At 42.7% G+C, this 27,426-nt stretch overlaps 5 protein-coding genes across 10 annotated transcripts; 2 read left to right on the top strand and 3 right to left on the bottom strand.

The window, feature by feature from the left end:
- Window positions 1-173: 173 nt before the first annotated feature.
- On the bottom strand, window positions 174-8,621 carry LOC145228590 (uncharacterized). 2 transcript variants are annotated; one of them, XM_080093706.1, is made up of 2 exons: window positions 6,437-8,619; window positions 174-689 (listed from the first exon to the last, which is right to left on the bottom strand). In XM_080093706.1, the coding sequence occupies exons 1-2, from the start codon at window positions 8,039-8,041 to the stop codon at window positions 555-557; spliced, it is 1,740 nt and encodes a 579-aa protein (XP_079949832.1). In that variant the 5' UTR covers window positions 8,042-8,619; the 3' UTR covers window positions 174-554. The 2 variants fall into 2 exon arrangements, with proteins under 2 accessions (XP_079949832.1, XP_079949831.1); XM_080093705.1 differs by lacking the exon at window positions 174-689 and adding an exon at window positions 1,302-2,345 and having other exon boundaries at window positions 6,437-8,621.
- Window positions 8,622-8,646: 25 nt separating this feature from the next.
- Window positions 8,647-15,335, bottom strand: LOC145228593 (uncharacterized). Of its 2 annotated transcripts, XM_080093710.1 has the most exons (2): window positions 12,077-15,335; window positions 8,647-9,067 (listed from the first exon to the last, which is right to left on the bottom strand). In XM_080093710.1, exons 1-2 carry the CDS (start codon window positions 13,463-13,465, stop codon window positions 8,933-8,935), a joined length of 1,524 nt encoding a protein of 507 aa, XP_079949836.1. In that variant the 5' UTR covers window positions 13,466-15,335; the 3' UTR covers window positions 8,647-8,932. The 2 variants fall into 2 exon arrangements, with proteins under 2 accessions (XP_079949836.1, XP_079949834.1); XM_080093708.1 differs by lacking the exon at window positions 8,647-9,067 and having other exon boundaries at window positions 11,801-15,335.
- A 44-nt stretch (window positions 15,336-15,379) lies between these two features.
- LOC145228609 (uncharacterized) lies at window positions 15,380-17,148 on the top strand. The gene is made up of 2 exons (XM_080093729.1): window positions 15,380-16,675; window positions 16,934-17,148. Exon 1 carries the CDS (start codon window positions 15,627-15,629, stop codon window positions 16,572-16,574), a length of 948 nt encoding a protein of 315 aa, XP_079949855.1. The 5' UTR covers window positions 15,380-15,626; the 3' UTR covers window positions 16,575-16,675; window positions 16,934-17,148.
- LOC145228611 (uncharacterized) lies at window positions 17,018-18,887 on the top strand. 2 transcript variants are annotated; one of them, XM_080093731.1, is made up of 4 exons: window positions 17,018-17,197; window positions 17,543-17,676; window positions 17,858-18,096; window positions 18,382-18,887. In XM_080093731.1, exons 1-4 carry the CDS (start codon window positions 17,018-17,020, stop codon window positions 18,606-18,608), a joined length of 780 nt encoding a protein of 259 aa, XP_079949857.1. In that variant the 3' UTR covers window positions 18,609-18,887. The 2 variants fall into 2 exon arrangements, with proteins under 2 accessions (XP_079949857.1, XP_079949856.1); XM_080093730.1 differs by having other exon boundaries at window positions 17,858-18,132.
- On the bottom strand, window positions 18,888-25,477 carry LOC145228652 (microfibril-associated glycoprotein 4-like). 3 transcript variants are annotated; one of them, XM_080093874.1, is made up of 5 exons: window positions 24,507-25,477; window positions 24,058-24,161; window positions 23,895-23,991; window positions 23,736-23,832; window positions 18,888-19,049 (listed from the first exon to the last, which is right to left on the bottom strand). In XM_080093874.1, the coding sequence occupies exons 2-5, from the start codon at window positions 24,157-24,159 to the stop codon at window positions 19,013-19,015; spliced, it is 333 nt and encodes a 110-aa protein (XP_079950000.1). In that variant the 5' UTR covers window positions 24,160-24,161; window positions 24,507-25,477; the 3' UTR covers window positions 18,888-19,012. The 3 variants fall into 3 exon arrangements, with proteins under 3 accessions (XP_079950000.1, XP_079949998.1, XP_079949999.1); XM_080093872.1 differs by lacking the exon at window positions 18,888-19,049 and adding an exon at window positions 21,872-22,536; XM_080093873.1 differs by lacking the exons at window positions 18,888-19,049; window positions 24,507-25,477 and adding an exon at window positions 21,872-22,536 and having other exon boundaries at window positions 24,058-24,412.
- Window positions 25,478-27,426: the final 1,949 nt, after the last annotated feature.

The following is a 27,426-nucleotide window of genomic DNA, read 5'->3' as shown; positions in this document are numbered from 1 at the left end:
CATACAATTTTGTTTGTAAAAATCTACGACCTTCGCGTAGACCGTTTCCTACGACCTTCGCGTAAACAAGTCACCTTTAAACAATTATTTTAAATCAAACCATTATTTAATAAACAAGTTGATTCAGTTTTCAAATCGAAGGTAAAGCAAAAATCGAAATCAACTCTCATGAAATGTCGCCTAATAAACAAATTGACAAATCATCCAAGACAAGACTTTAAATTTTGTAAAAAGCACAAATCTGCAAAAGTTAAAACCAAATATAGGCTATATACTTCTGTAATAGTATTTTTAATGACGATGTAAAATTTGCAATTTACAAACTTATAAAACACAGCGCCGCCCCCTTAGTTTTGCTTCACCCCACTAAACCCTGGAAAACATACGACAACTGCTTTGTTAGTTCTGCAACATAATTGCAGCATATTATCAGAGAGTTCGCTTGAGTATTTTTACTTCGTACACATTGTTCGCGTCGTGACAAGATAAATGTTAATGTTAAAGGTTTGTGCAGAAACTAAATGTCGATTGTGTGACATCGCAAAAGTTTGCACTTACCACCTCGAGAAACGTGACTTGCCTTCGTAAAACGTGCTGTCTTGACGTTTGTGGTTGGCCCAAGTCGGATGGAATAATACGTGTTGTCTGGTTGTGTATGTAAATGTCGAGTCGTAGTACCAAACCATTTCCTATAAGTAGAGTTTTCAAAAAAATGTGGTAAAAGTCTGAGACCCGCATGCAGAAACCTGCATTGTCGCACAGGGACACTCTAGCACTAAAACAATCACCAAAATAATGACATTTTACGGGACAATATAGTAGCAAACGGTAATCAGGCAAAAAGAACTATTAAAATTATTTATCCCAACCTTTTCGCGTCACAACAATTTTGAAAAATTTGAACCTGTATCGGACCTCGGACTTTTCATTTAAAACACATCGGACTTTGGACTTTTTAATTCAAAACATTTTAATTCGTATAATTGTCGTGTCATATTGTCCCGGTCAAACTCGGTCAAACCTCACCTTTTTTCTACACAAAAGCTTGACCGGCTATAAACCTGTTTAAACCTGTTTTCTAATCACCACGATGGTCATATACTGGCTTAAGGCTATTGTTGTATCGCTTTTAACGTGTTAACAGTAACCCACGTATTACTTGGCCTCCAGCCATGTTATATGTGACACTTCTGTAAAGCAATTTAAAGAATAATTGCGGTTTAGAACTTAGTTAATCTTCTCGGGCGTACGTTTTTACAGCTCAGCTTGCATAACAACATTTGACCTGAGCGCTATAAAGACCGAGGCATCTTTTGTTTATTGTAACGCCAATAAACGAAGCGATACGAAAAAACTCAATGCGATAATAAAACAAACACAAAAAACGAAATCATCAGACCGATGAATTTCGGGCACGTCACGCCTGGCAACGCAGTGCCGTTACCCCTCGGGGTTGGTCAACAAGAGAAGAAGAAAGCCAGGGCCTTTACTCCCCGCCTTGGCGGATATGCTTGGGCCCTGCGAGAAGCGGCGCGAAGTGAAGAGAAAAAGGTAAAGACGTCACAAGTACCCGACATAAAAATCGTAGTACAAAAAAAACAAAACACGCACGCACGAAAATAGAAAACAAAAATAACGTCACAAGTACACGACATAAAAATCGTAGTACAAGAGACACGCACGAGAAGATAGAAAGCAAACGCAAAAGGGTCACGTGAGGCACGCGAGTAAAACAAAAACGGTTGAGAATTGTAAGGCAAAAAAACAGGGTCTTCGCTCCCCGCCGACGACGGATATGCATAGACCCTGGGAGAAGGGCGAAGAGGGAAGGTAGAAAGGCGCATTGCATACGCTACCGGTCTCAACCATTAATTTTAGGGGGAAGATCAGGATTAGAACCCGTGATCTGTTTATTACGGGACTTACGCCGTTACCACTAGACTATTCAATGGTAGTGGGCAACGGTTCAAAAGGGCTTTACTCGTGGGAATTATCTGGAGGGGGAGACAAAACACACACACACACAAAAAAAACTATACGGTTAAGAAAATGGAAAATACAAAGTCAGGGTCGTCGCTCCCCACACTCGGTGGATATGCTTGACCCTGGGAGGATGCGAAAAGAGAGAAGTAGAAAGCAAATACATGCAAAAGTATCGTATTTTATGAAACTGAGAAAACCATGTCGGAGTTTCTCAAAACGCGAGATCGTTTCGACGCGGTCCGGACACCGCTGCCTAATTTGAATAGTACGCATGGCGGACAAGTCGCCATGGTTTCGCCACTAGTCGTTTGTGGCGTGCATATATGCACATTGTTCAGGTACTCGGTGGAAGCGCTGCGGGCCTGCAGCAAATAAATACGATAAAAGGAAAACACAATTTGTGAAACAGGGTCAATGAAAAAAGAGTAACTGGGGATGTTTGATGTTAATCTATGACGCTCTCGGTTGTCTTTAAAAGTTGCGGATTAAATGGGAAAAAAAGGGGCGATACAGTAACGGAAAAAAAAGGAAGAATTAATGCGAAAAATTGGCTGTGCATGCGAAACAAACAAAAAGACGAAACAAAATTAAGCAGATCGTCGAAATTGGAATTTATGCAAATTAGTTCCTACGGTTGGTTGAGATCGGATTTTTATGTGACAACCGGAGACGTCCCTAGAAGCGTTAGTCTGCTACACCGTCAAATCCCTGAGGTCTTGAATAATATCCTTATATGTTGTGTCAACCCTATTGTTTTCGACTGCAAGTCGATGTGCAATAGCTTTTTTAATGGTAGAAATTATGTGATGAGGTAAAATTTTTCTGTCTTCGTATTTTATGCGGTTTCTGGCTTTCCAGATGTGGTGCCGGGTGAGTGTAAAGATGTATACTAGGTGCTCTGTAAATATTTCAATGTTGGGTGGAATGATAAGTTTTATGATCATGTCTCCGCAGAGCGTGGTGTCAGTGTGTGTAATACGGTTTTCAAGGCGTTGTATGTAGTCCCGTACCGGGGAGAGTACGGGACACGAGGTGAAAATGTGAGTGGAGGTCTCTGGGCTCCTCCCACAGAATTGGCACAACGTGGTTGGGTCAAGAGAAATTTGAAAAAATTTGGAGGATACGGGTAGTACATCCCAAATAGTTCTGTAGTTGAACGACTTCATTGCGTTGGTGAGGATAGGGTGGTGAACATTGCCCCAGCGACGGTCGTGGGACGCTTGAGAGCCGCCCGCGCCAGGGATATTTGTTTGGGAACAGGTTATTAACCGATAAAGGGTACGGATGGATCCACGGACAAGTTGGTCAAAGGTTAAATTATATTTTTCAATAAGAGATAGGGTTTTACTATAGAAAGGTGAAGGACTAACAGCATGGGGATGGTTGTTGCGCAAGCGCAGATCAAACCGGTAGGAGAGCTGTAGTCCGATGTTATACTCGACCATGGCCATACCGGGGGAGGTTGGGGTGTCGTTCAATCTATGTCTACAGTAGGAAAATATAGGCTGCATAAAGAAAAGATCGCAGTAAAGTGAACAGTTCGCCACGTTGTAGCCTCCTCTGTCAAAAGGGAGTGCCAGAGTGTCAATGGGTATGATCAGTTTCATGTTGTTCGTCATAAACACCTCGCACGCGCTATTCACCCTTCGCCTAAGGGAGTTGGGGATAGGGTATGTCGAGGCCTGGTAAGTGAGTAGGGGTAAAAGTTTGGATTTAGAGATTAATGATTTGGCATTCCAGGTGAGTATGTACCGAGTGTGGTAAGTCATAGAGGAACGGAATGTGCGATAGTGGGCACGCCAGCTCTCGGTTACGCTACCGGCATTGCCAATAACGGTCCCCAAGAGACTGATGTGGGATGACGTCCACTCAAGAGGTGGTAAAGAAGCCAATGGGGGATTTGGCTTGGTAAAGAGGCCTTTGGATTTCGACACATTAAGTGCTAGTCCAGAGGCCGAGTAAAGGAGTTCGAGATGCTGGAATGCACGTGTAACAGAGTAGGGATGCGTCAGGGTGAGGGTTGTGTCATCGGCGTAACTGGGGCACTTGATCACGTGTCTCCCAGGTACGTCGATGCCACGGACGCTTGTGTCTGCCATAAGGGCTAGTGAGAAAGGGGTTGCGGCGATTAGGTAGAGGAAGAGACTCAGGGGGTCCCCTTGCCTCACTCCTCTACCCACAGTGAACAGCGGGCTTTGGTGTCCATTAACTAGAACGTTCGACTGCGCGTTTGTGTTAAGTGACTGAACTAGTTTTACAAAGTGTTCAGGGAAACACATTTTAGTCATAACCGAATAAAGCCATTCATGGTCAACTGAATCAAAAGCCTTCTCGAAGTCGAGCGAAATAATGAAAGCATCTGTGTCCCGCTCTATCGCATCACAATAAAGATCTCTCAGCAAAACAGTGGCGTCGGCAATTCGACGGGCGGGCGCAGCAAATTGTTGGGGGTGCAAGACCTTGTCCAGGAGCGCGCGCATGCGATTTGCCAGAATCTTGGTGTAGATTTTAAGGTCAGTGTTAAGCAACGAGATCGGGCGGTAGTTCTTCAGCAGTGTTGTGTCGTTTTTCTTATGGATTAGAGTAACTGTGCCACGTTTCATCTCGTCCGGGACGGTTCCCGACGAGTGTATCGTATTAATGACGTCAGTTAAATCCTGGCCAATGATACGCCAGCACGAGAGGTAAAACTCGACGCTGACGCCATCGGGTCCAGGGGATTTCCCCAACGACATTTGCATAATTGTGTTCAGCACTTCCTCAGCCGTTATGGGCTTACCTAGTGTATCATCATTCGAGTCAAGTTTAGGGGTGACGTGTTGCAGGAAGTGCTGCTGAGCTGCTGTACATGTAGGGCGTTTCGTGTAAAGTTTACTGTAAAAGGTGTGGGCGATGTTAAGCATCTCGTTAGTGTTTTCCGTGTGGCGACCGGAATCATCACACAGTTTAACAATACCAGTATTAGATCTATGTTCAGTGAAACGCTGAAAGAACTCCTTGGTACCCCGATCACCGCGGTCAAAACAGGAAGCTTGGGATTTTAAAATTTTGGCGCGAGCAGATTGTCGCTGGGTGTTGGCCGAAAGGCGTTTTAAAGAGAGGTATTCGGGGAGGAGGGTAGGGTCCCTTGCCAATTGCCCCCAAATAGCCGTAACCCTTTCCTCAAGCTATTTGGCTTCCGTGTTTGCCTGTTGTCTGTTCTGTTGTGAGTGTGCTATGTTCATTAATTTAATGCGGTGTTTCATGTCGAGCCACCAAGAGAATTTATCCTTAAAGCAGGGGACCTGTAGCGTTCGCCACAAGGCCCACCTGCGTTCAAGTTCCTCCTGGAAGGCGTCTGTTGTGTAAGTGCTAGTGTTATTCTTCCAGATCCCCTTCCCCCTAGGGGGCTGAGGCTCTGTCCGAATCTGTAGTGTTATGATGTCGTGGTCTGAAAGTGAATTTTGTGTGCCAAATTCCGAAATGGGGTGCACATGAGATGAAATGTAAAATCTGTCTAGACGTGATTGAGTGTTATGTTGTCTACGTGTGTAAAAAATACGGTTGCCGTACAGCTTTCGGAAGGAATCCGACAACTGGAGGTTCTCAACAAGGGCGATAAGACCTGACAACTTTTCGTTACTACCACGTAAGGGGGGGAAACGCTCAAGTATCGGGTCCTGCACACCGTTGAAATCACCGGCCAAGAGAGTGGGATGCCTCGAGTAGGTGTAGGTATAAAGGGAGTCGAAGAAAGCATTCCTTAAGGGAGTGCTTTCGGTACGGTTAGGGGTATACACGTTTACGACGTGTATGATTGAATGGTAAAGTCTAATGTCGGCAGCCAAAATTCTACCGTTCCCATCCCCAGAGTGAGAAACAAAGCTAAGGGCGTTATGCTTTAGCAAGATCCCGACTCCGTTCTCCGATCGGGCCCCCGAAAGAGAAGACCAAAAAATCGCTTTATTCGGCTCCCATGCGACGCACCACCCACCCTCCGTCACAGGAGAACTATGCGTCTCCTGGAGGAGAATGATGTGGGCGTCTAACGACCGGAGGGATGACAATACAGCGGATCGCTTAGCTGGATCGGCCATCCCCCCGACGTTGAATGTGGCTATTTTTAGGAAATTCGCCATGACTATTGATATTGGCGTGTTACAACGGTGTATCAAAAAAAAAAAAACGCTTCTAGTCCCTAAACGGTATAGTTAAGAGCGTGCATGGGGAAAAACGTTTTACACTCAGAGCATTGGCTACCTTGCCCATCCCCTAACGGATGAGCATGGCCACACGAGCATTTAATGTAACACTTTTTACAACCCGGGCAAGTTATGGCTTCTCCCTCTTTAGATAGAAGCGTGTCCTGCCCGCACTCACACGAAACGATATTGTGAAAATTTTCAAAACAGGCCCGCTTTCAGTCATCGCCAGAGTTCGACGACGACCTATCACGCTTATTAAGTACCGGTACCTTGTCCTCTCCGCTGGAGTCAGAGAGGTCTCTTGCAGCTTCCAAAAGGTCTTCGAGGATTCCCTCTTTCAGTTGGATTTCCTTCTCTTCGGCCGGGTCGGCCAATAAATCCACTTCTTTGTCTTCAGCCGGGTGGGCCAATAAATCCAAATCTTTGTCCAATAAATCCAAGTCCGGATCCTCTGTTGGCGGGGATCTGGGCCCTGTTTTCCCGCCGGTAGGGTCGGGGGCACCCGAGGTACCACCCTCAGGATCAGGTGTGGGCCCAGATTTCCGCCGGGTTTGCTTCTTTGTCGCCCCGGGTTTCTTGGCTGCGGCACCCGAAGTGCCTCCCGCGCTCTTCTTTGGTTTCCGCGGCGGGTTTCGTTGTGGCCTTGGGCCAGGAGGGGCGGGGGCACCCGAGGTACCACCCTCAGGATCAGGTGTGGGCCCAGATTTCCGCCGGGTTTGCTTCTTTGTCGCCCCGGGTTTCTTGGCTGCGGCACCCGAAGTGCCTCCCGCGCTCTTCTTTGGTTTCCGCGGCGGGTTTCGTTGTGGCCTTGGGCCAGGAGGGGCGGGGGCACCCGAGGTGCCGCCCTCCGGATACAGAAGATCCTTTCCTTTGTCGGGGGCACCCGAGGTATCGCCCTCCGGATACTGAAGATCCTTTCCTTTGTCGGGGGCACCCGAGGTGCCGCCCTCCGGATACTGAAGATCCTTTCCTTTGTCGGGGTCACCCGAGGTGACGCCCTCCGGATACTGAAGTTTCCCATTGTCGGGGGCACCCGAGGTGCCGCCCTCCGGATGCTGAAGTTCCTTGTTGGCCTCTGTTGTTAGAGGCTCCAGTGCCTGTGCAACCAGGGTGCCTGTCTCGGTGGCACTGGACTTCAGGGGGTTGGCATTCGCGTTGCCGCTTTTCTTTCGGTTTCGGCGCCCCTGGACCACCTGAAAACCGTCGTTCTTCTCCGCCCGCACCGGGGTGGAGGTAGCCGAAGGTAGAGGCGGGCCCTCGACCGCTTCCTCTACCGAGTTTTCGGGGGTGTTTTCCCGGCTTTTGAGTGCCTCGCACTCGTCACGCATGTGCCCAAACTGGCGACATACGAAGCACTGCGGTGGTTGGTTGTCATATTCAATGACAAAGGCCAAACCACCCAGTCTGATTTTCGGACCAATTGGGCTTTCCTTGAGGTCAACCGTTTTTGTGTCGAAGGTTCGTTTGCCATCGTACAGGCCCCAACGATCCTTGACCTTCTCGTGCTTCTTGACCTCTCCGTGCTTACGTTCGATGTAGGCACGGATTTCCTCGTTGGAGTACCTGGGTGGAACCTCCTTCACCCAAACCCGGGTCCACTCCGAGTCGTAGAGTTTTGCATACTCCACGTTGGGGTGCGACCCGAGTTTCCTTTGCAGCGTGCGCGCACCCTCCTTGGTGCGGCACGTGAAGTCCGTGAGCCCTCCACGGCGCTCGACGATGCCTTCGAGCTCCTGCGCCGGAAAGTTGACCTTTTTCAACAGTTCATAAATGAACTGTCGAGTCTTCCGGGCAGGAAGCTTGGCTAGTACTTCAGTCTCCCGACTGAAAGGTGGAAGGTTGCGGCTTGCAACGACATTCCAAGCCTTTGCCATGGTCGAAACTCGTTCAAGCGGAACGGTGAGTTTCGACGTTAATTCTCCTTCAAAGGTCGACCTTGCAGCAGGAAGGTTCGACCGTGACGTCACTAGGTCGAAATCGACTTCGACTTGCTGTGACGACGTATCAGCAGTTGGGCCGGCGCCCTGCACGCTGGGTGACCGACTGGTCCTTTCCACGCAAGAGCCCTGAAAAGGGCTGGGAGCCCCGGACGTTCGTCGGTCTGGGATGGGGGTGGGTGGAAAAAGCGGGCCGGGGTGTCGTGGGTGCTGGTGTCGAAGGTTTGGGCTCTGCCTTACCGGGCTGGGGTCGCGCTCGGGGGCAGGCTTGGGGGGGCACTGCTGCGGCCTCGTGTCCACAAGGTGACGCACGAGGTGGCCGGGGTAGCAGGTGGGGAGTCAACTACCCTTTGTGGTGAACACACGGGGTAGTTGGGGTGAGAACGTTTGCGACGGCAATAGGAGTCCGCACAAACGTTAGGCCTAACAGGGGTGGAAACAGTAGATGGGGTAAACGCACAGGGAGCCGAAATGACTTCTATTCGCGCCAGTTCCACGTGTAAATCTATTAACTTAACTTGCTGATGGCACGGATAAGGGGCAATCAATATAATACTGATGCTTACCTTATTCACATAGAAATTTGCAATTTACAAACTTATAAAACACAGCGCCGCCCCCTTAGTTTTGCTTCACCCCACTAAACCCTGGAAAACATACGACAACTGCTTTGTTAGTTCTGCAACATAATTGCAGCATATTATCAGAGAGTTCGCTTGAGTATTTTTACTTCGTACACATTGTTCGCGTCGTGACAAGATAAATGTTAATGTTAAAGGTTTGTGCAGAAACTAAATGTCGATTGTGTGACATCGCAAAAGTTTGCACTTACCACCTCGAGAAACGTGACTTGCCTTCGTAAAACGTGCTGTCTTGACGTTTGTGGTTGGCCCAAGTCGGATGGAATAATACGTGTTGTCTGGTTGTGTATGTAAATGTCGAGTCGTAGTACCAAACCATTTCCTATAAGTAGAGTTTTCAAAAAAATGTGGTAAAAGTCTGAGACCCGCATGCAGAAACCTGCATTGTCGCACAGGGACACTCTAGCACTAAAACAATCACCAAAATAATGAAATTTTACGGGACAATATAGTAGCAAACGGTAATCAGGCAAAAATAACTATTAAAATTATTTATCCCAACCTTTTCGCGTCACAACAATTTTGAAAAATTTGAACCTGTATCGGACCTCGGACTTTTCATTTAAAACACATCGGACTTTGGACTTTTTAATTCAAAACATTTTAATTCGTATAATTGTCGTGTCATATTGTCCCGGTCAAACTCGGTCAAACCTCACCTTTTTTCTACACAAAAGCTTGACCGGCTATAAACCTGTTTAAACCTGTTTTCTAATCACCACGATGGTCATATACTGGCTTAAGGCTATTGTTGTATCGCTTTTAACGTGTTAACAGTAACCCACGTATTACTTGGCCTCCAGCCATGTTATATGTGACACTTCTGTAAAGCAATTTAAAGAATAATTGCGGTTTAGAACTTAGTTAATCTTCTCGGGCGTACGTTTTTACAGCTCAGCTTGCATCACAACATTTGACCTGAGCGCTATAAAGACCGACGTGTTTCAAACTAAAAATCAGTCATCTAGAGTTACCTTAAGTTACCTTAAGCTACCTTAAGTGACTAGAGTACGCATTAGAATTGATGTCTCACAGTTGATTCGTGCGCGGTGACTTTTGTGTTGCGTGTTTAGCCGCAAGAGGCGCTTTCGTGGCATGCTCGACTGCGCGTTTGTGTTAAGTGACTGAACTAGTTTTACAAAGTGTTCAGGGAAACACATTTTAGTCATAACCGAATAAAGCCATTCATGGTCAACTGAATCAAAAGCCTTCTCGAAGTCGAGCGAAATAATGAAAGCATCTGTGTCCCGCTCTATCGCATCACAATAAAGATCTCTCAGCAAAACAGTGGCGTCGGCAATTCGACGCGCGGGCGCAGCAAATTGTTGGGGGTGCAAGACCTTGTCCAGGAGCGCGCGCATGCGATTTGCCAGAATCTTGGTGTAGATTTTAAGGTCAGTGTTAAGCAACGAGATCGGGCGGTAGTTCTTCAGCAGTGTTGTGTCGTTTTTCTTATGGATTAGAGTAACTGTGCCACGTTTCATCTCGTCCGGGACGGTTCCCGACGAGTGTATCGTATTAATGACGTCAGTTAAATACTGGCCAATGATACGCCAGCACGAGCGGTAAAACTCGACGCTGACGCCATCGGGTCCAGGGGATTTCCCCAACGACATTTGCATAATTGTGTTCAGCACTTCCTCAGCCGTTATGGGCTTACCTAGTGTATCATCATTCGAGTCAAGTTTAGGGGTGACGTGTTGCAGGAAGTGCTGCTGAGCTGCTGTACATGTAGGGCGTTTCGTGTAAAGTTTACTGTAAAAGGTGTGGGCGATGTTAAGCATCTCGTTAGTGTTTTCCGTGTGGCGACCGGAATCATCACACAGTTTAACAATACCAGTATTAGATCTATGTTCAGTGAAACGCTGAAAGAACTCCTTGGTACCCCGATCACCGCGGTCAAAACAGGAAGCTTGGGATTTTAAAATTTTGGCGCGAGCAGATTGTCGCTGGGTGTTGGCCGAAAGGCGTTTTAAAGAGAGGTATTCGGGGAGGAGGGTAGGGTCCCTTGCCAATTGCCCCCAAATAGCCGTAACCCTTTCCTCAAGCTATTTGGCTTCCGTGTTTGCCTGTTGTCTGTTCTGTTGTGAGTGTGCTATGTTCATTAATTTAATGCGGTGTTTCATGTCGAGCCACCAAGAGAATTTATCCTTAAAGCAGGGGACCTGTAGCGTTCGCCACAAGGCCCACCTGCGTTCAAGTTCCTCCTGGAAGGCGTCTGTTGTGTAAGTGCTAGTGTTATTCTTCCAGATCCCCTTCCCCCTAGGGGGCTGAGGCTCTGTCCGAATCTGTAGTGTTATGATGTCGTGGTCTAAAAGTGAATTTTGTGTGCCAAATTCCGAAATGGGGTGCACATGAGATGAAATGTAAAATCTGTCTAGACGTGATTGAGTGTTATGTTGTCTACGTGTGTAAAAAATACGGTTGCCGTACAGCTTTCGGAAGGCATCCGACAACTGGAGGTTCTCAACAAGGGCGATAAGACCTGACAACTTTTCGTTACTACCACGTAAGGGGGGGAAACGCTCAAGTATCGGGTCCTGCACACCGTTGAAATCACCGGCCAAGAGAGTGGGATGCCTCGAGTAGGTGTAGGTATAAAGGGAGTCGAAGAAAGCATTCCTTAACGGAGTGCTTTCGGTACGGTTAGGGGCATACACGTTTACGACGTGTATGATTGAATGGTAAAGTCTAATGTCGGCAGCCAAAATTCTACCGTTCCCATCCCCAGAGTGAGAAACAAAGCTAAGGGCGTTATGCTTTAGCAAGATCCCGACTCCGTTCTCCGATCGGGCCCCCGAAAGAGAAGACCAAAAAATCGCTTTATTCGGCTCCCATTCGACGCACCACCCACCCTCCGTCACAGGAGAACTATGCGTCTCCTGGAGGAGAATGATGTGGGCGTCTAACGACCGGAGGGATGACAATACAGCGGATCGCTTAGCTGGATCGGCCATCCCCCCGACGTTGAATGTGGCTATTTTTAGGAAATTCGCCATGACTATTGATATTGGCGTGTTACAACGGTGTATCAAAAAAAAAACGCTTCTAGTCCCTAAACGGTATAGTTAAGAGCGTGCATGGGGAAAAACGTTTTACACTCAGAGCATTGGCTACCTTGCCCATCCCCTAACGGATGAGCATGGCCACACGAGCATTTAATGTAGCACTTTTTACAACCCGGGCAAGTTATGGCTTCTCCCTCTTTAGATAGAAGCGTGTCCTGCCCGCACTCACACGAAACGATATTGTGAAAATTTTCAAAACATGCCCGCTTTCGGTCATCGCCAGAGTTCGACGACGACCTATCACGCTTATTAAGTACCGGTACCTTGTCCTCTCCGCTGGAGTCAGAGAGGTCTCTTGCAGCTTCCAAAAGGTCTTCGAGGATTCCCTCTTTCAGTTGGATTTCCTTCTCTTCGGCCGGGTCGGCCAATAAATCCACTTCTTTGTCTTCAGCCGGGTGGGCCAATAAATCCAAATCTTTGTCCAATAAATCCAAGTCCGGATCCTCTGTTGGCGGGGATCTGGGCCCTGTTTTCCCGCCGGTAGGGTCGGGGGCACCCGAGGTACCACCCTCAGGATCAGGTGTGGGCCCAGATTTCCGCGGGGTTTGCTTCTTTGTCGCCCCGGGTTTCTTGGCTGCGGCACCCGAAGTGCCTCCCGCGCTCTTCTTTGGTTTCCGCGGCGGGTTTCGTTGTGGCCTTGGGCCAGGAGGGGCGGGGGCACCCGAGGTGCCGCCCTCCGGATACAGAAGATCCTTTCCTTTGTCGGGGGCACCCGAGGTATCGCCCTCCGGATACTGAAGATCCTTTCCTTTGTCGGGGTCACCCGAGGTGACGCCCTCCGGATACTGAAGTTTCCCATTGTCGGGGGCACCCGAGGTGCCGCCCTCCGGATGCTGAAGTTCCTTGTTGGCCTCTGTTGTTAGAGGCTCCAGTGCCTGTGCAACCAGGGTGCCTGTCTCGGTGGCACTGGACTTCAGGGGGTTGGCATTCGCGTTGCCGCTTTTCTTTTGGTTTCGGCGCCCCTGGACCACCTGAAAACCGTCGTTCTTCTCCGCCCGCACCGGGGTGGAGGTAGCCGAAGGTAGAGGCGGGCCCTCGACCGCTTCCTCTACCGAGTTTTCGGGGGTGTTTTCCCGGCTTTTGAGTGCCTCGCACTCGTCACGCATGTGCCCAAACTGGCGACATACGAAGCACTGCGGTGGTTGGTTGTCATATTCAATGACAAAGGCCAAACCACCCAGTCTGATTTTCGGACCAATTGGGCTTTCCTTGAGGTCAACCGTTTTTGTGTCGAAGGTTCGTTTGCCATCGTACAGGCCCCAACGATCCTTGACCTTCTCGTGCTTCTTGACCTCTCCGTGCTTACGTTCGATGTAGGCACTGATTTCCTCGTTGGAGTACCTGGGTGGAACCTCCTTCACCCAAACCCGGGTCCACTCCGAGTCGTAGAGTTTTGCATACTCCACGTTGGGGTGCGACCCGAGTTTCCTTTGCAGCGTGCGCGCACCCTCCTTGGTGCGGCACGTGAAGTCCGTGAGCCCTCCACGGCGCTCGACGATGCCTTCGAGCTCCTGCGCCGGAAAGTTGACCTTTTTCAACAGTTCATAAATGAACTGTCGAGTCTTCCGGGCAGGAAGCTTGGCTAGTACTTCAGTCTCCCGACTGAAAGGTGGAAGGTTGCGGCTTGCAACGACATTCCAAGCCTTTGCCATGGTCGAAACTCGTTCAAGCGGAACGGTGAGTTTCGACGTTAATTCTCCTTCAAAGGTCGACCTTGCAGCAGGAAGGTTCGACCGTGACGTCACTAGGTCGAAATCGACTTCGACTTGCTGTGACGACGTATCAGCAGTTGGGCCGGCGCCCTGCACGCTGGGTGACCGACTGGTCCTTTCCACGCAAGAGCCCTGAAAAGGGCTGGGAGCCCCGGACGTTCGTCGGTCTGGGATGGGGGTGGGTGGAAAAAGCGGGCCGGGGTGTCGTGGGTGCTGGTGTCGAAGGTTTGGGCTCTGCCTTACCGGGCTGGGGTCGCGCTCGGGGGCAGGCTTGGGGGGGCACTGCTGCGGCCTCGTGTCCACAAGGTGACGCACGAGGTGGCCGGGGTAGCAGGTGGGGAGTCAACTACCCTTTGTGGTGAACACACGGGGTAGTTGGGGTGAGAACGTTTGCGACGGCAATAGGAGTCCGCACAAACGTTAGGCCTAACAGGGGTGGAAACAGTAGATGGGGTAAACGCACAGGGAGCCGAAATGACTTCTATTCGCGCCAGTTCCACGTGTAAATCTATTGACTTAACTTGCTGATGGCACGGATAAGGGGCAATCAATATAATACTGATGCTTACCTTATTCACATAGAAATTTGCAATTTACAAACTTATAAAACACAGCGCCGCCCCCTTAGTTTTGCTTCACCCCACTAAACCCTGGAAAACATACGACAACTGCTTTGTTAGTTCTGCAACATAATTGCAGCATATTATCAGAGAGTTCGCTTGAGTATTTTTACTTCGTACACATTGTTCGCGTCGTGACAAGATAAATGTTAATGTTAAAGGTTTGTGCAGAAACTAAATGTCGATTGTGTGACATCGCAAAAGTTTGCACTTACCACCTCGAGAAACGTGACTTGCCTTCGTAAAACGTGCTGTCTTGACGTTTGTGGTTGGCCCAAGTCGGATGGAATAATACGTGTTGTCTGGTTGTGTATGTAAATGTCGAGTCGTAGTACCAAACCATTTCCTATAAGTAGAGTTTTCAAAAAAATGTGGTAAAAGTCTGAGACCCGCATGCAGAAACCTGCATTGTCGCACAGGGACACTCTAGCACTAAAACAATCACCAAAATAATGAAATTTTACGGGACAATATAGTAGCAAACGGTAATCAGGCAAAAAGAACTATTAAAATTATTTATCCCAACCTTTTCGCGTCACAACAATTTTGAAAAATTTGAACCTGTATCGGACCTCGGACTTTTCATTTAAAACACATCGGACTTTGGACTTTTTAATTCAAAACATTTTAATTCGTATAATTGTCGTGTCATATTGTCCCGGTCAAACTCGGTCAAACCTCACCTTTTTTCTACACAAAAGCTCGACCGGCTATAAACCTGTTTAAACCTGTTTTCTAATCACCACGATGGTCATATACTGGCTTAAGGCTATTGTTGTATCGCTTTTAACGTGTTAACAGTAACCCACGTATTACTTGGCCTCCAGCCATGTTATATGTGACACTTCTGTAAAGCAATTTAAAGAATAATTGCGGTTTAGAACTTAGTTAATCTTCTCGGGCGTACGTTTTTACAGCTCAGCTTGCATAACAACATTTGACCTGAGCGCTATAAAGACCGACGTGTTTCAAACTAAAAATCAGTCATCTAGAGTTACCTTAAGTTACCTTAAGCTACCTTAAGTGACTAGAGTACGCATTAGAATTGATGTCTCACAGTTGATTCGTGCGCGGTGACTTTTGTGTTGCGTGTTTAGCCGCAAGAGGCGCTTTCGTGGCATGCCTTATTGAAATATAATGGGGGAACGTTAAACCGGTTTGCGTCTTGTTAGGTTTGTTTAGGCAGCGATAGTTTGTTTGTTTATTAGAGTCAGATATACGGAGTGCTTAATTGTCTACCCGCTGGGTCAGTACAGATTTATACCATCGCTTGCTGCAATTAGTTGAACATTTTGGCTAATTAACATACTTGTTTAAACACCAATAGTGACTGTCCATTTATTGACCTAATAATGTGATGTGCTGCTAAACAGTCAGGTTGTATTATGTATGGTCAATATCACATGTTAATATTCAGTGGTAGTACAAGTTTTATCTTGTTATAATTTTTCATCTGTTTTTTAGATAAAAATTATTTCAAAATGTTTTGTAAGGTATGTGGGGTTTGGATTCAGCAGTTATTTAACTTCTGTCCTCATTGCTCATCACCAGTAATAAAGGATTTGCCCAGTGGATCTAACACTCCTGAATCAGCAACTGCTTCCCCAAGTGAATCACCATCTGGTACACCTAAGTTGCCTTCATTTCAAACATTTAAAGAGTTAAAATCACAAGAAAGGTCCAGTCTGTTATATAGGCCAAAAGTTAAAAAAATGAAGTTTGACAGAGTTGAAGAAGAAGTTACCATCACTATAGGTGTCATGTGTATCAATAAAGATGGGACTTTGTCAATTAAAAGAGGGAAAAATTTGCCATTAAAAGTTAAGCGTGGTGCCACTAGTGAGGAAATTTTTGATCATGCATTTAAAAAGCGCTGTGTTTGGGATAGTTTTTTTGAGAAGGAAAGACAATACCAATTGGTTTATCCTGATGGAAAGTTGGTTAAATATATACCTGGCACTGAAGAAAATTTTACTTTGATTAAATACAAACAAGAATTAGGAAAATCATTCTCAAGAGTAGTGTTGTACCTTGGTTACCAAGAAGAAGAAATTGATTCCACTTACACAAAAGCCAATACATCACTCAATGCTTCAAAAAAGTCAGTGGAAGAGCCTTCGACAAGCGCCACTTCAAAACCGGCAAACCTAAGGTGCCCCATTTGTAACATTCAAGTAGCAGCTGATATAATTGAGGTGCATGCCGACATGTGTTTAAGTAAAAAGGAAAACCATTTCACATGCTTTGAAAATGTATTTGAGACAATTGAGTGCCCCAGTGAAGAAGACGTTGAAACAATTGTCATATTGAATAATGAAGAAACGGAAACCGTTGTTAAAAATCTATTAAAAAAGGCCCATATTGATGATGGGTATGTGCAAGTCAGCATAAGAAGAGGATTTGCCTTTGCCGACTTGCAAGTTTTTTGAAAAAAACTGGAATAGGAAAAGATGGAATCGTTCCTATCAGTTTGTGTATGTTGGTGAAGCTGGAGTGGATACTGGTGGCGTGTCGAGAGATTGTTTTACAGGTTTGCACATACAGATTTTCTTTTTTTTGTTGACTGGTTCATGTAGTTAAAATAAAAAGCTAAATGTAACACAATTTTAAATGATTATGCAAGTTATTGGCTTAGTGAATATTCTTATGGACCCAAAAGCGGTTTATTGCTTGATGGTGCACCACATACATGTATTTTTATGCTGATAGTTTCATCTTGTTGAATGCCTTACATGAAAATTTGCAGTACAATATTATTTCACTTTGGATTTGGTTATTTTTTTGGCAGAGGCACTTAGAGAAGTCAAGTCACAGTATTTCACTGGTGATGCAGATGAATTGGAACCTTTCTGTGGTTTAACAAGTGTGGTTGATGGTACTGCTCACTGCATTGGGCATTTGTTTGCTGCCAGCTTGGCCAACGGAGGGGCCGGGATGTGGATTTAAAAAAAAATGGATTTACAAATATTTAGCAGGAGGTCTAAATCAGGCAATGGCTGATTTGCCATCTAACCTGAAGGTCGATTCACCATATTTTGACATATATACACAAGTAAGAATTTGATTTGCATGGAAAAGTTCACATACTTTGTATAAGTCCCCTAGAACAATATGTGCATTATATTCAGTTACATTTCTGTTGCTGTACTAAGTTTGATAAAGGTTTTCATTTTCAGTCCTAGTTGAAACATTATTTTTACGAGTATGCAAAACTGTGTCAGTTTATCAATTTTGGGAATTGGTGCACCAGTTTATACAACCAACTTTTAGCTGCAATTGTGAAAAATAGTACAGTATAATGATTAGAATGTAAACTGTTTTCTATTTATTAGTTAACAGATGCAGTCTGTGACGATACAGTATAATGATTAGAATGTTAACTGTTTTTTTTTATTAGTTAATGGATGCAGTCAGTGATGATCAATTGAAAGAAATATTAACATCACAGAAAGGGTATGAGGTTTTAGATGCAGTGGGGTACAGGGGTGACCCCACTAAAGCAAAAATGAATAAAAAGACAGATGTTCTTCAGTAAGTAGTATGTCTAATGCCGAAAACATTTGTTGCAAAGTTTAAGGTCAAAATTGTGTAGTATGTTTAAGTACACATTATAAACTGAACACTTAGGTTTGCACAGAAACAAACTAGATAGAGGTATATTAAATCACAACATGCCACTCTACTTAAAGTTATCAAATAACCTGTTTTGCAGATCTATTTTCATCAAGTGTGAGGTTGAGCCGTTGCTTCCTGTACTAGACTGCATTAGTGCTGGTTTACAGTGCAATGGCATAATGTCGATCATTCGGGAAAATCAGAGCCTATTTCAAGCTGTTTTCTGTAGCTCTGACCATTATTCTTGGAACAGTAGCAGATTTCTTGAAATTGTTCGGCCCATATTTTCTGAGGATGGCAGCAACAACAAAATAAAGGAAATCAATGTGCACAAAGGTTTTCTTGACTTCATAGATATGTGTTTTCATGATGGTTAGTGTTGTCTTTATTTTCAAAAGATAATGGTAAAATTGTTGGGTTGTATTTGACTGGCCTAAAACATAATATTTTTCTTATCCCTGTTGTTATAAAGTTAGTAAGTGTTTAAATGCTTAATCATTATAACATTGGAAGAAGTTTAGTTATTTATTTGTGTTATTTATGTGTACACATTACAGGTAGTGTGTATATTTGTGGTACTTAAGGTAACGTATTAATTGTTGTGAAATGTTTTAAATGCAGATTCAGTGATGCCTGCAAAAAGAGTGGTTATGAAGTTTGTAACTGGCTGTGAAAAAGTTCCACCTCTTGGATTGCCACAAGATATAAAAGTGCAGTTTGTGCATGAGTGCCCACCTGATTGTAAATGCTTGCCCACTGTTAGTACTTGTGCATTAACCTTCCTGTTCACATTATTACTTGTGAAAAGATGCAAGATGCATTTCGACAAGCAACTACATGTGAACTAGCATTTGGACTTGTGTAATAATCAGTTGTCTGTTTGAGAAGGCATTTAAATGAGAAAATTAATGATTTAGAAAGGTAAATAGGCACCAATACTATCTATTTAGTGACCTTATTGATGTTGCATGGTTACTTTTAAATGTAACTCTCATAATGTTCTTGTGTGGTTTTGGAGGGGACTATAGGGCTATAGTAAACCCTATCTTTAGGGGATTCATTTCGGGGATTTCGTTTCGTTTTCTACAAATTTACTCGAAAATTGAAAATAAACATCTTCCAGGGAATCACTTTGTTTTTGTAATTTATTTTAATGTAGTTTCGTACAATTAAAAGCATGAAAAATGTAAACAGTTCTAAACATGAAATGCCGTATTTTGTCTCTCGATCCTTCAACACACTTGCCATCTATTCATTTATGCTGAATTGACCAATAGGCAAAGTTGTACCTAAAAGGAGGACAGAAATTTTCCCACCACACTTATTATGGGTCCCCTTCCCTGAAGGGGACACATATTGTTTTTGTCTATATTTTTTTTTCTTTTTTTCTTTCTAACGCAGATTTGTTCCCACGTTTTGGTCAACAAAGAATGGTTCAATCTTTTTCAAATTTACACACATTACAGATATTGGTCTAAAGATGGTCCATGTGAATTTTGACCCCGTTTGAACCCTCGGTTCACCCACAGCCCCCCAAAACGTGAAATTTTTAGCGCGGATTTGTTCCCACGTTTTGGTCAAGAAAGAATGGTTCAAACTTTTTCAAATTGACACACATAATAGGTATTGGTCTAAAGATGGTCCATGTGAATTTTGACCCCGTTTGATCCCTCGGTTCACCCACAGCACCCCAAAACGTGAAATTTTTAGCGCGGCTATTGTTCCCACGTTTTGGTCAAGAAAGAATGGTTCAAACTTTTTCAATTTTATACACATTACAGATATTGGTCTAAAGATGGTCCATGTGAATTTTGACCCCGTATGACCCAGAGATTCACCCACAGGCCCCCGAAACGTAAATGTGTCTAACGCTCGTTTGGTCAAGAAAGACACTGTAGGCAGAAGTACCAAGAGAGTAACTCACTGGTTTACGATAGCGGGATGGCTCAGCTTGACGTCGGACAGACGTTTTACGAGACATCGTTTCAATGATTAGAAATCAGCTGTTTTGCACAGCAATGCTATGTCGTTTTATTAAGTTATCACTCACATTTTTAGTTTTGGCGAAGGTTTTACACCTATGACGTGATTTAAGCCTAATAACCGTGCTTCGGTTTTGTATATGTCAAGAAAAACTTTGTTAATAAAAGTTAAGATGAAAAAATTAACTTGACTTTTTTGCCAAATAAATGTTTTTTTAAATGCTCGCTGTCAGGTTGGCCGCCGCATGATCACGGGTTACTTAAGGTCAACTAGTCGGTATTACAAACACAGCTCAGAACTTTCTTCATAACGTAGCGTTTTTTTAACAATCAATTTAGGAGTCAATACTCAAGGCATGTATAAATTAGGCTTAACAGTATTGTTGAACACGAATGACGGCGTGCTATTGAAAACTGTGTCAAAAGGTCAAACAGTCGTTTGGCGTGTGCACCCTGAGAGGTTACTACAGGTCAATGGTACTCATTTTGCGAAACAAAGTTAAATGAAAAACAATTTGTTATGTATACACTTGTAGCAAATTGCTTTTTAATTTAAAGTGTCTGTAACACAACTGTTACAGCTTTCTAAAAAAAATTGCCCGACCTTGGAGGACTATATCTGGGTTAAAGCAAGAGATTAGATTTAAGTCTTTGTTACGTTTTTTTAATGTTTTTGTAATTACATGAATAGTGCAAAAAGAATACGAACAATTTTTTTTATTGTTGGGTTAATGCTTTCTAAAAATTTGTCCTTGAGAATGTAAAAATCACCGCAACATTTGTTTACCGTAAATCCGCACAAACATGCGTGTGGGGACCCATTAGTTTTTGTTTACAAAAACAATCATATGTGTAGATCAAATGATGTGTATAGTAAATTGGTCAATATCGTATAGAATATATAAAATGGAAGTATATCAGAAAGTCACTCTTCTAGTTATTTTCTTGATATTTAAATGCATGAGCAAGTCGAATTTATATTTTTGATACGCCGTGTAGCTCTTACTTGATGTCAATTAAAATGTTTGCACCGAAAAATAAATTTTTGCACTGAAAAATAAATGTTTGCACTGAAAAAGAAATGTCTGCCAAAAAGTTGTTGAATTGCACATGTGGGCCACCGTAGAGTAGCCCTGTTCTAAACCAACCTATGACCCTAAGTTGGGTAGACTGAAAATTCTGTTGGGTCGCCTTTTTTGTGGCAATAAAAGCATCTACTCTTTGACTTCGTTTCGTAACGTTTTTTTCCCCGGTTTTAAATCAGGGTTCTTCAGCGGGGCCGATTTCAAATTTTCAACATTACTGATTGTATGAATATATAAGCTTACAAGAACTTGTGAAACTCGGCTAACTTTATCTTACAAGCAAATAAAATATATATTTGAATACATTGTGTTTACTGGCGATTGTTTGTGCTTCTCGAAAGCAAGGTTACGCATTTAATTTGCCACAGGGGACACTTTATTGTGGCTATGCATGGTGACAGGTTATACTTTTTGAATACAACGGTAACGAGCTTTCCCTTGAACTTGTATCGCTTTAACACTTCCTATCGGCCGAATAGCGCTTCCCAAACTGCGAAGTATTTGCATCATTTAATTTGGTAAATGTATTGTAATTTGATGTTGAATGTATAGGATTCTGCTCTACCGAGTAATGATCTAACAAACTGCTTTGAATTGCTGTCCCAAAATAATTTCAAGACAACTTGGCATAATAATGGTAAATTCCGTATGTGACGTCATATTGGCTGATAATGCTTTGAGCCAGCTCTAATTTTCGGGCTAAATGGGAAAAAACGAATGGTATTTGTTTCATTTTTAAATTTTCAAAACTGGCGCAGTAATTTTCGAAAAGCTTTCCTGATTGAGAGACAAAAATACAACCAAATTATTAAGAAAACATGTCCATGGGTCGCAAGAAACCACAAAATAAAATTATGGGAAGTACTAGGGTCGCATCAAAAAAAGGTTGGGAACCACTGATTTCAGGCCAGTCGGTTCAGTGATTACATTTGCAAAGCGTCATTGCTTTTTTACTTGCAAATAACAGTTAATATGTTTTTCTGGTTTCGCAGTTGCTCCTGAGAGAGGAAAAGCTCTAATGTAATATTTCTTGTGAATTAAAATACTATAAAAAATAAAGTCGTTTTTAGAAAACAAACAATCCAAGGCCGTGTAATTATTGGGACACACAAATAACGGGATAATCATTAATAAATTAAAACATAGGATAATTTCAAAGATTAGTTCTGCAAAGGAAAGGTTTTAAATTTGTGACTGAAATTTCCCTACTTAGTTTTCACTTATTTTGATATTTCACGCTTTTATATGACGGTCATACTTAACATGTATTATACAAAGACTTGTTTTGCGAAAAAACAATAATTTCGAATGTGAAAAGGAATACTTTGTCGCTAACAAATCAACAAAATCCATCCATGTCCTGACAGAATTATCACGAAAGGAAGAAGATTATGGATTTATTGCACAATTTTGTCCTTAAATTTAACGGGCGAATTGACAAGTGGTTTTGTGTTGCTACAAGCAAAGTTTTGCCAAATATATTTCATTAGTTTTGCTTGGGACGGTGTTGAATATCATCTAGGCAGTAGCTATGACAAGTTGCAGTGGTTCATCCGAAGTTTAACTTGTTTGCGAGAATAAAATAAATACACCGCCATGAAATAAGACCGCCGCGTTTGATTGCTGATTGCAGAAAAGCGAATTAATTAGTTAAAACTTATTGCCAAGTTGAATAAAAAAAGTGAACTTTCAGCGTTGGAATGTTCGTCCTGTGAAAACAATTTGTTGTTATTAGCGATAATACATGATTGTCATTTCCCTATTTACCAGCGCGAAAAGTTGTGCCATAAACCGACCTAGTAACTTTATACTGGGTCGTATTAAACTTTTTGCCGATGCATTTCAGCACTTTTTCAACAAAGGTTAATTTTTTAATTAGGCGAGATGCTCTTTTTCACCAAGTAACGGTGTGCCATTTTTACACGCGGGATAATCGAGACCAGTGGTTCTCTAACCTTTTTAATTTTTGTCATAACGGTCCCTTCGCTTTTTTTCGAGCACTTGCGGTCCAAGTTAAATATATTCATAAAATTTAAAGTACTTTGTAAAAATAAAACTGTCCAGTTACCAAACAAAACACTAATTTATTCGTTTCGAAAGCATTCCCACAACCAGTGTTTCATACCGGAACAGAACGAAACGAAACGAAATAACGTTATTCGTTCTGAGCAAAATATTTATTTCGTTGTTTCGTTCTGGAACGATATTTTCATTTCGTTCCGGTCCGACTAAAATAAAATAACGGTGCTTTTCGGTATTGCGGTCTTAAAAAAACATTTATTTGTGGCCTTTGGAAGGAAAGTTGCAACACACAAGATTCATTGTAGGTAGTTGTTACGTCACATAACATTTGTTAATAAAGGTCAAACGGATGTAAATTGTAGGACCTTCAATTTGTATTACAGCAAAACGCAGCGAAACTTTTGCATTTTTTTCATGTTAAATTTTCAGAACGAAATACCGAAATAAAAAATAACGGTATTTCGTTCCGTTCCGGTATTTTGAATATTTTTTATTTCGGTATTTCGTTCCGGTATTTGAGCCAAAAATTATTTATTTCGTTCCGGTATAACGTTCCGTTCCGGTATGAAACACAGTTTGTAGAAATACTTTAATCTCCTGGCGGTCCCCCAGAATTTGCGTGGCGGACATTTTAAATACTTTTTAATTTTTAAAATAAGATGTTTCAACATAACATTTTTTCTTCAATATAGTTCAATTTGATGTTCGTTTTTTTACGGGGTTCAAACCCTATCAGTGTTTTATATGTCTGTACGTGGTCAGGCGCGCCAGACTATTCGGCCGAGTTCCTGCCCAATTTGATCTTCGGTTGCCACAAATAACCTATTGCATGACCAAGTTGTAGCGCCACCGTGTGGGCATATTATTTTTGTAGTAAAAATCATACCTGTACTGTGCGTAAGCCGTTGCAGCATCAAAACCTGTCATCTTTATTTTCAGTTTGCAGTTCTGCCCACTCGTCATCCTTTTTATTTTATCCAAACCTGGGTTGTTTGAAGTTTTCGTCAAATTCAATTTACGCGTTTAAACAAAATTATTTGTTCACCGAGCCAGAATTCTCCTTCCATGTTTCCGAATCCATCTTTATATTCCTGCCAGTTTCGGTGAAAATACACACTTCCGTTAAATCGTCGTTGGAAAACCTGTCATGTAGGAAATATGCAAGTGTTGTAATTCCACGTTGTTATTCTAAATATTGTTCGATTTACCGTCCAGCCGTGGTCACAGACCGCTTGCTTGTTGTTCTTGATAAATCTCTGGTAACCATCCACTAATGACGTTGAGAAGCTGGTTGCCAGTCGGCTGTTCATCTCTGAAATGTAAAGTTGCACATGAAAACAAAGAAAAATATTTGCAAAAGGAATTTTCTGTCACTAGATTGTAAAATATATTTTAGGACGACTCGTAGTCGCATGAATATACGCGGTAGGGTACATCGTACATCAAATTCAGCACAGACAATCGTTATTTGGAATGGGCCGAGCTAGGGCTGTTATCAAACAAATAATTAATTGATTATTTGAAATTTTTAATTATTTGAAAATTTATAAAATATTTTTTTTCAAGTAAACCTCAATTTAGGTGCAAAAAATTGGTGACACTTATGAAATGGAGTGTAAACAAAAGCACTGCAACATGTGTTTCCAGCCTTATATACCCCTTTCCGAGCTTAAATCATTTTTTGAGCTTCAAAAGAAATTGGAATTTGTTTCATTGATGAATGATGATAGATGGATTAGATGTCTTGCTGATATGGTTGATATGTTTGATCAATTAAATAAACTGAATCTGAAGATGCAAGGGAAAATGACCAATATGTATTATATGCTATGCTAAATAATTGGAAGAGAAAAGTTAGAATGAACAACGTTAGTATGTTTGAAGAATTATCATCAGTTCTGGTTGTTGATGGCCAAGAACAAGTTCTTCCAGATTTGGAAAAAGATTTGATTTTGCAAAATCTGACAGCGTTGGAATCAGAATTCATTCGATACTTCCCTGAAAGTGATGACGATGAGCTGGATTTAATACGAAATCCATTCACACTGTTTGTGGAAAAAGAAAAAGAATTCGATTTGAATATCGACTTAAAGGGGGCACCGGACAAAAAGGGTTGGGAACCAATCCCTTTTGTAGATGATTGCGAATGTGCTTTATACCGGGATTGACCGGACAATAAGGTGGTTCTGTAATTTGGTGCCCGAATTTTTGATTACTCTCTGATGACACTTTACGCAGGCCATCTGTAATCGACAATTATGAAAAGTTTGGCTTTTCCCCATTAACAATCACCCAAGCCAGGGCTTTTATTATGACGCTTTATGCAATCAGGCCTTTCCAATCTACAATCACCCAAGCCATGTTCTTTTCCATCACAATTCACAGGCTTTCCGCACGCAACTGTGACGATAGTTAAGCCTCCTGCGATACACGGTGTTGATAGTCAGGCTAATTCAAACACTGAACGGAGAAGTCAGTCCGAAAAATATTTTCCCGTTTCTATTATCATCTTGCGCATTTTGGTTATGCATGACTGACACTGCACTTCGCCTGAAATTTTGTGTGATGTTTGTGGTAAACAGCTACTTTTTACAAGCTGCTGGCGACAAATCTGTGTCTGTCTTAATGTTTTTTATTGGGTTTATTGTTCAATGTATGCAGAGCCATTAAAACGTTTTTAGTTTTTAATTGTACGAACTCTTTAAGGTGTATATTAAAAACTTATAGACAGCCAGTGTCAATTCTTTGTTAGGGAATCCTGTTACTTCAAACAAACTGGAGGGCCATTAGATGGCTATACTAGCCAATATGACATATGTCTCATCATCATTTGCACTGTATACAGCGCAGTGGTTCTCAAACTTTTTAGTCTTGCGGCGCATTAATGAACTAAATTTTCTTCCGCTGCACACTTCGCAGGTAAACATAACAGAAGTTGTTTTAAGAATGATAATTTTCAACTTGATTGTGGTGGGTAAGGATGCTTTTCATTACCAATAAATATATGAGCTAAATTTGCCATACACACAGAATTTCATCATCAAGTCTTAAACACCAGGGAATGCTTCCACGGTAAAAAATCAAATCTTTCGCGACACACAGTTTGGAAATCACTAATCTACAGGCTCAGTTTTAAAAATCTTAATTTCAAGCCTCGGTAAATCACTTGGCGTTATAATTTTCACTCACTATGTTTTTTTCACAGTAGCCTACTGTTAGCTGTAACATTATTGTTAACAAGATAACCTGAAAATTAAGTGGTTCTATATTTTGTAATTTGTTAAAAAAGCACATTGTGCAGAAAGTACAGACACTTTTTAAAGGTTTTTAATTTATTTTTTAGATCCCTTCTTCACCCTTTGGATTGCTTGGTGGATCTTAGAAACATTTTAGAAATAAGTTTTTTTGCTAAAGTAAACGAAAAAACATGAATAAATAAATCCAAATTATTTCCTTCCTCCTTATCCACATCAACTTCTAGTACAGGGGTCGGCAACCCCTGGCACGCGTGCCAAGGTTGGAACGTGAGGTGGTTTTTTATGGCACGCAACCGATTTGTGTGTTTAAATTGAAGTATCAATTTAACCTGTTACGCTGCTTGTTTTCAGTTTTTATCATGCCATTGTCTTAAAATTCAGCCTTCCACGCACAAAACACTCTGCTTTGTGGTTATTATTGATATCTGCTGGCACGAACCATTATTATTTAGAAAAACGTTGGCACGCGAGGTCATTAACACATGAAAATAACAAGTAAATTGGCACGCGTCGCCGAAAAGGTTGCCGACCCCTGTTCTAGAATATCACATGTCCTATTTTGGAAACTTTGACAACAAGGACCATAAAACTTTTGCAATACACTTAAAATTCAGCTTGTTGGTTGGCCAAAACTTTCTGTCAGGCATTTAATGCACACACTTGTAAAAGTTGAAGGTACTCAGATAAAGGAAGTAATTAGACCTCCAGACTTTTGCTCCATTGAAGAAATCAGTTTGCCCTGTTGTTGCATAGTGGGCAACTTGCAAACAACTTTGCTTCTTTTTGTCACCTATTTTTTATCTTGAATAAAACATAACCTTCCAAATGCTCTATTGCAGCAGTTCTCAAACTAGGGTCCGCGGTCCTTTAGCGGTCTGTGAGGCAATTTTTGGGAGACCGCGAAGCGGTTGAAGTAATTTTATAATCTTATTTTGCGTCATTTTGCGCCACTGAATAAGTTTAAATCAAAGTACCCACCCTCCTTCCTAACACGGGTGGTTAGATTCTAGGCCCCCCTCGACTGGTCCCACCAATATCTGTAATGTCACAAGCTGTCTTTGAATCATTGTTATGCGCAATGTTGCATAACTAGATAGAATCCTGCAATCAACTTTCGTTTTCCTGACATGCACATTTAGGCTTAAGGACCGCGAGCTCTCGAAACAATGGCAAAGGGACCGTTTCGAAAAAATATTGAAAGTTTGAGAACCACTGCTCTATTGCGATCAACTTCATCTTACTTATCATAGCAATTTGAGTTTTTTTTTGCACCATTTTTTAGTTTATGTTGTCTAGCAATTGTTCGGCGCCTTGAATTCT

This window comes from Phallusia mammillata, chromosome 5 (genome assembly GCF_965637545.1).
Source record: "Phallusia mammillata chromosome 5, kaPhaMamm4.hap1.1, whole genome shotgun sequence".
Classification (NCBI taxonomy): domain Eukaryota; kingdom Metazoa; phylum Chordata; class Ascidiacea; order Phlebobranchia; family Ascidiidae; genus Phallusia; species Phallusia mammillata.
The sequence above is the reverse complement of the archived record's forward strand: the minus strand, read 5'-3'. Positions and strand labels throughout refer to the sequence as shown.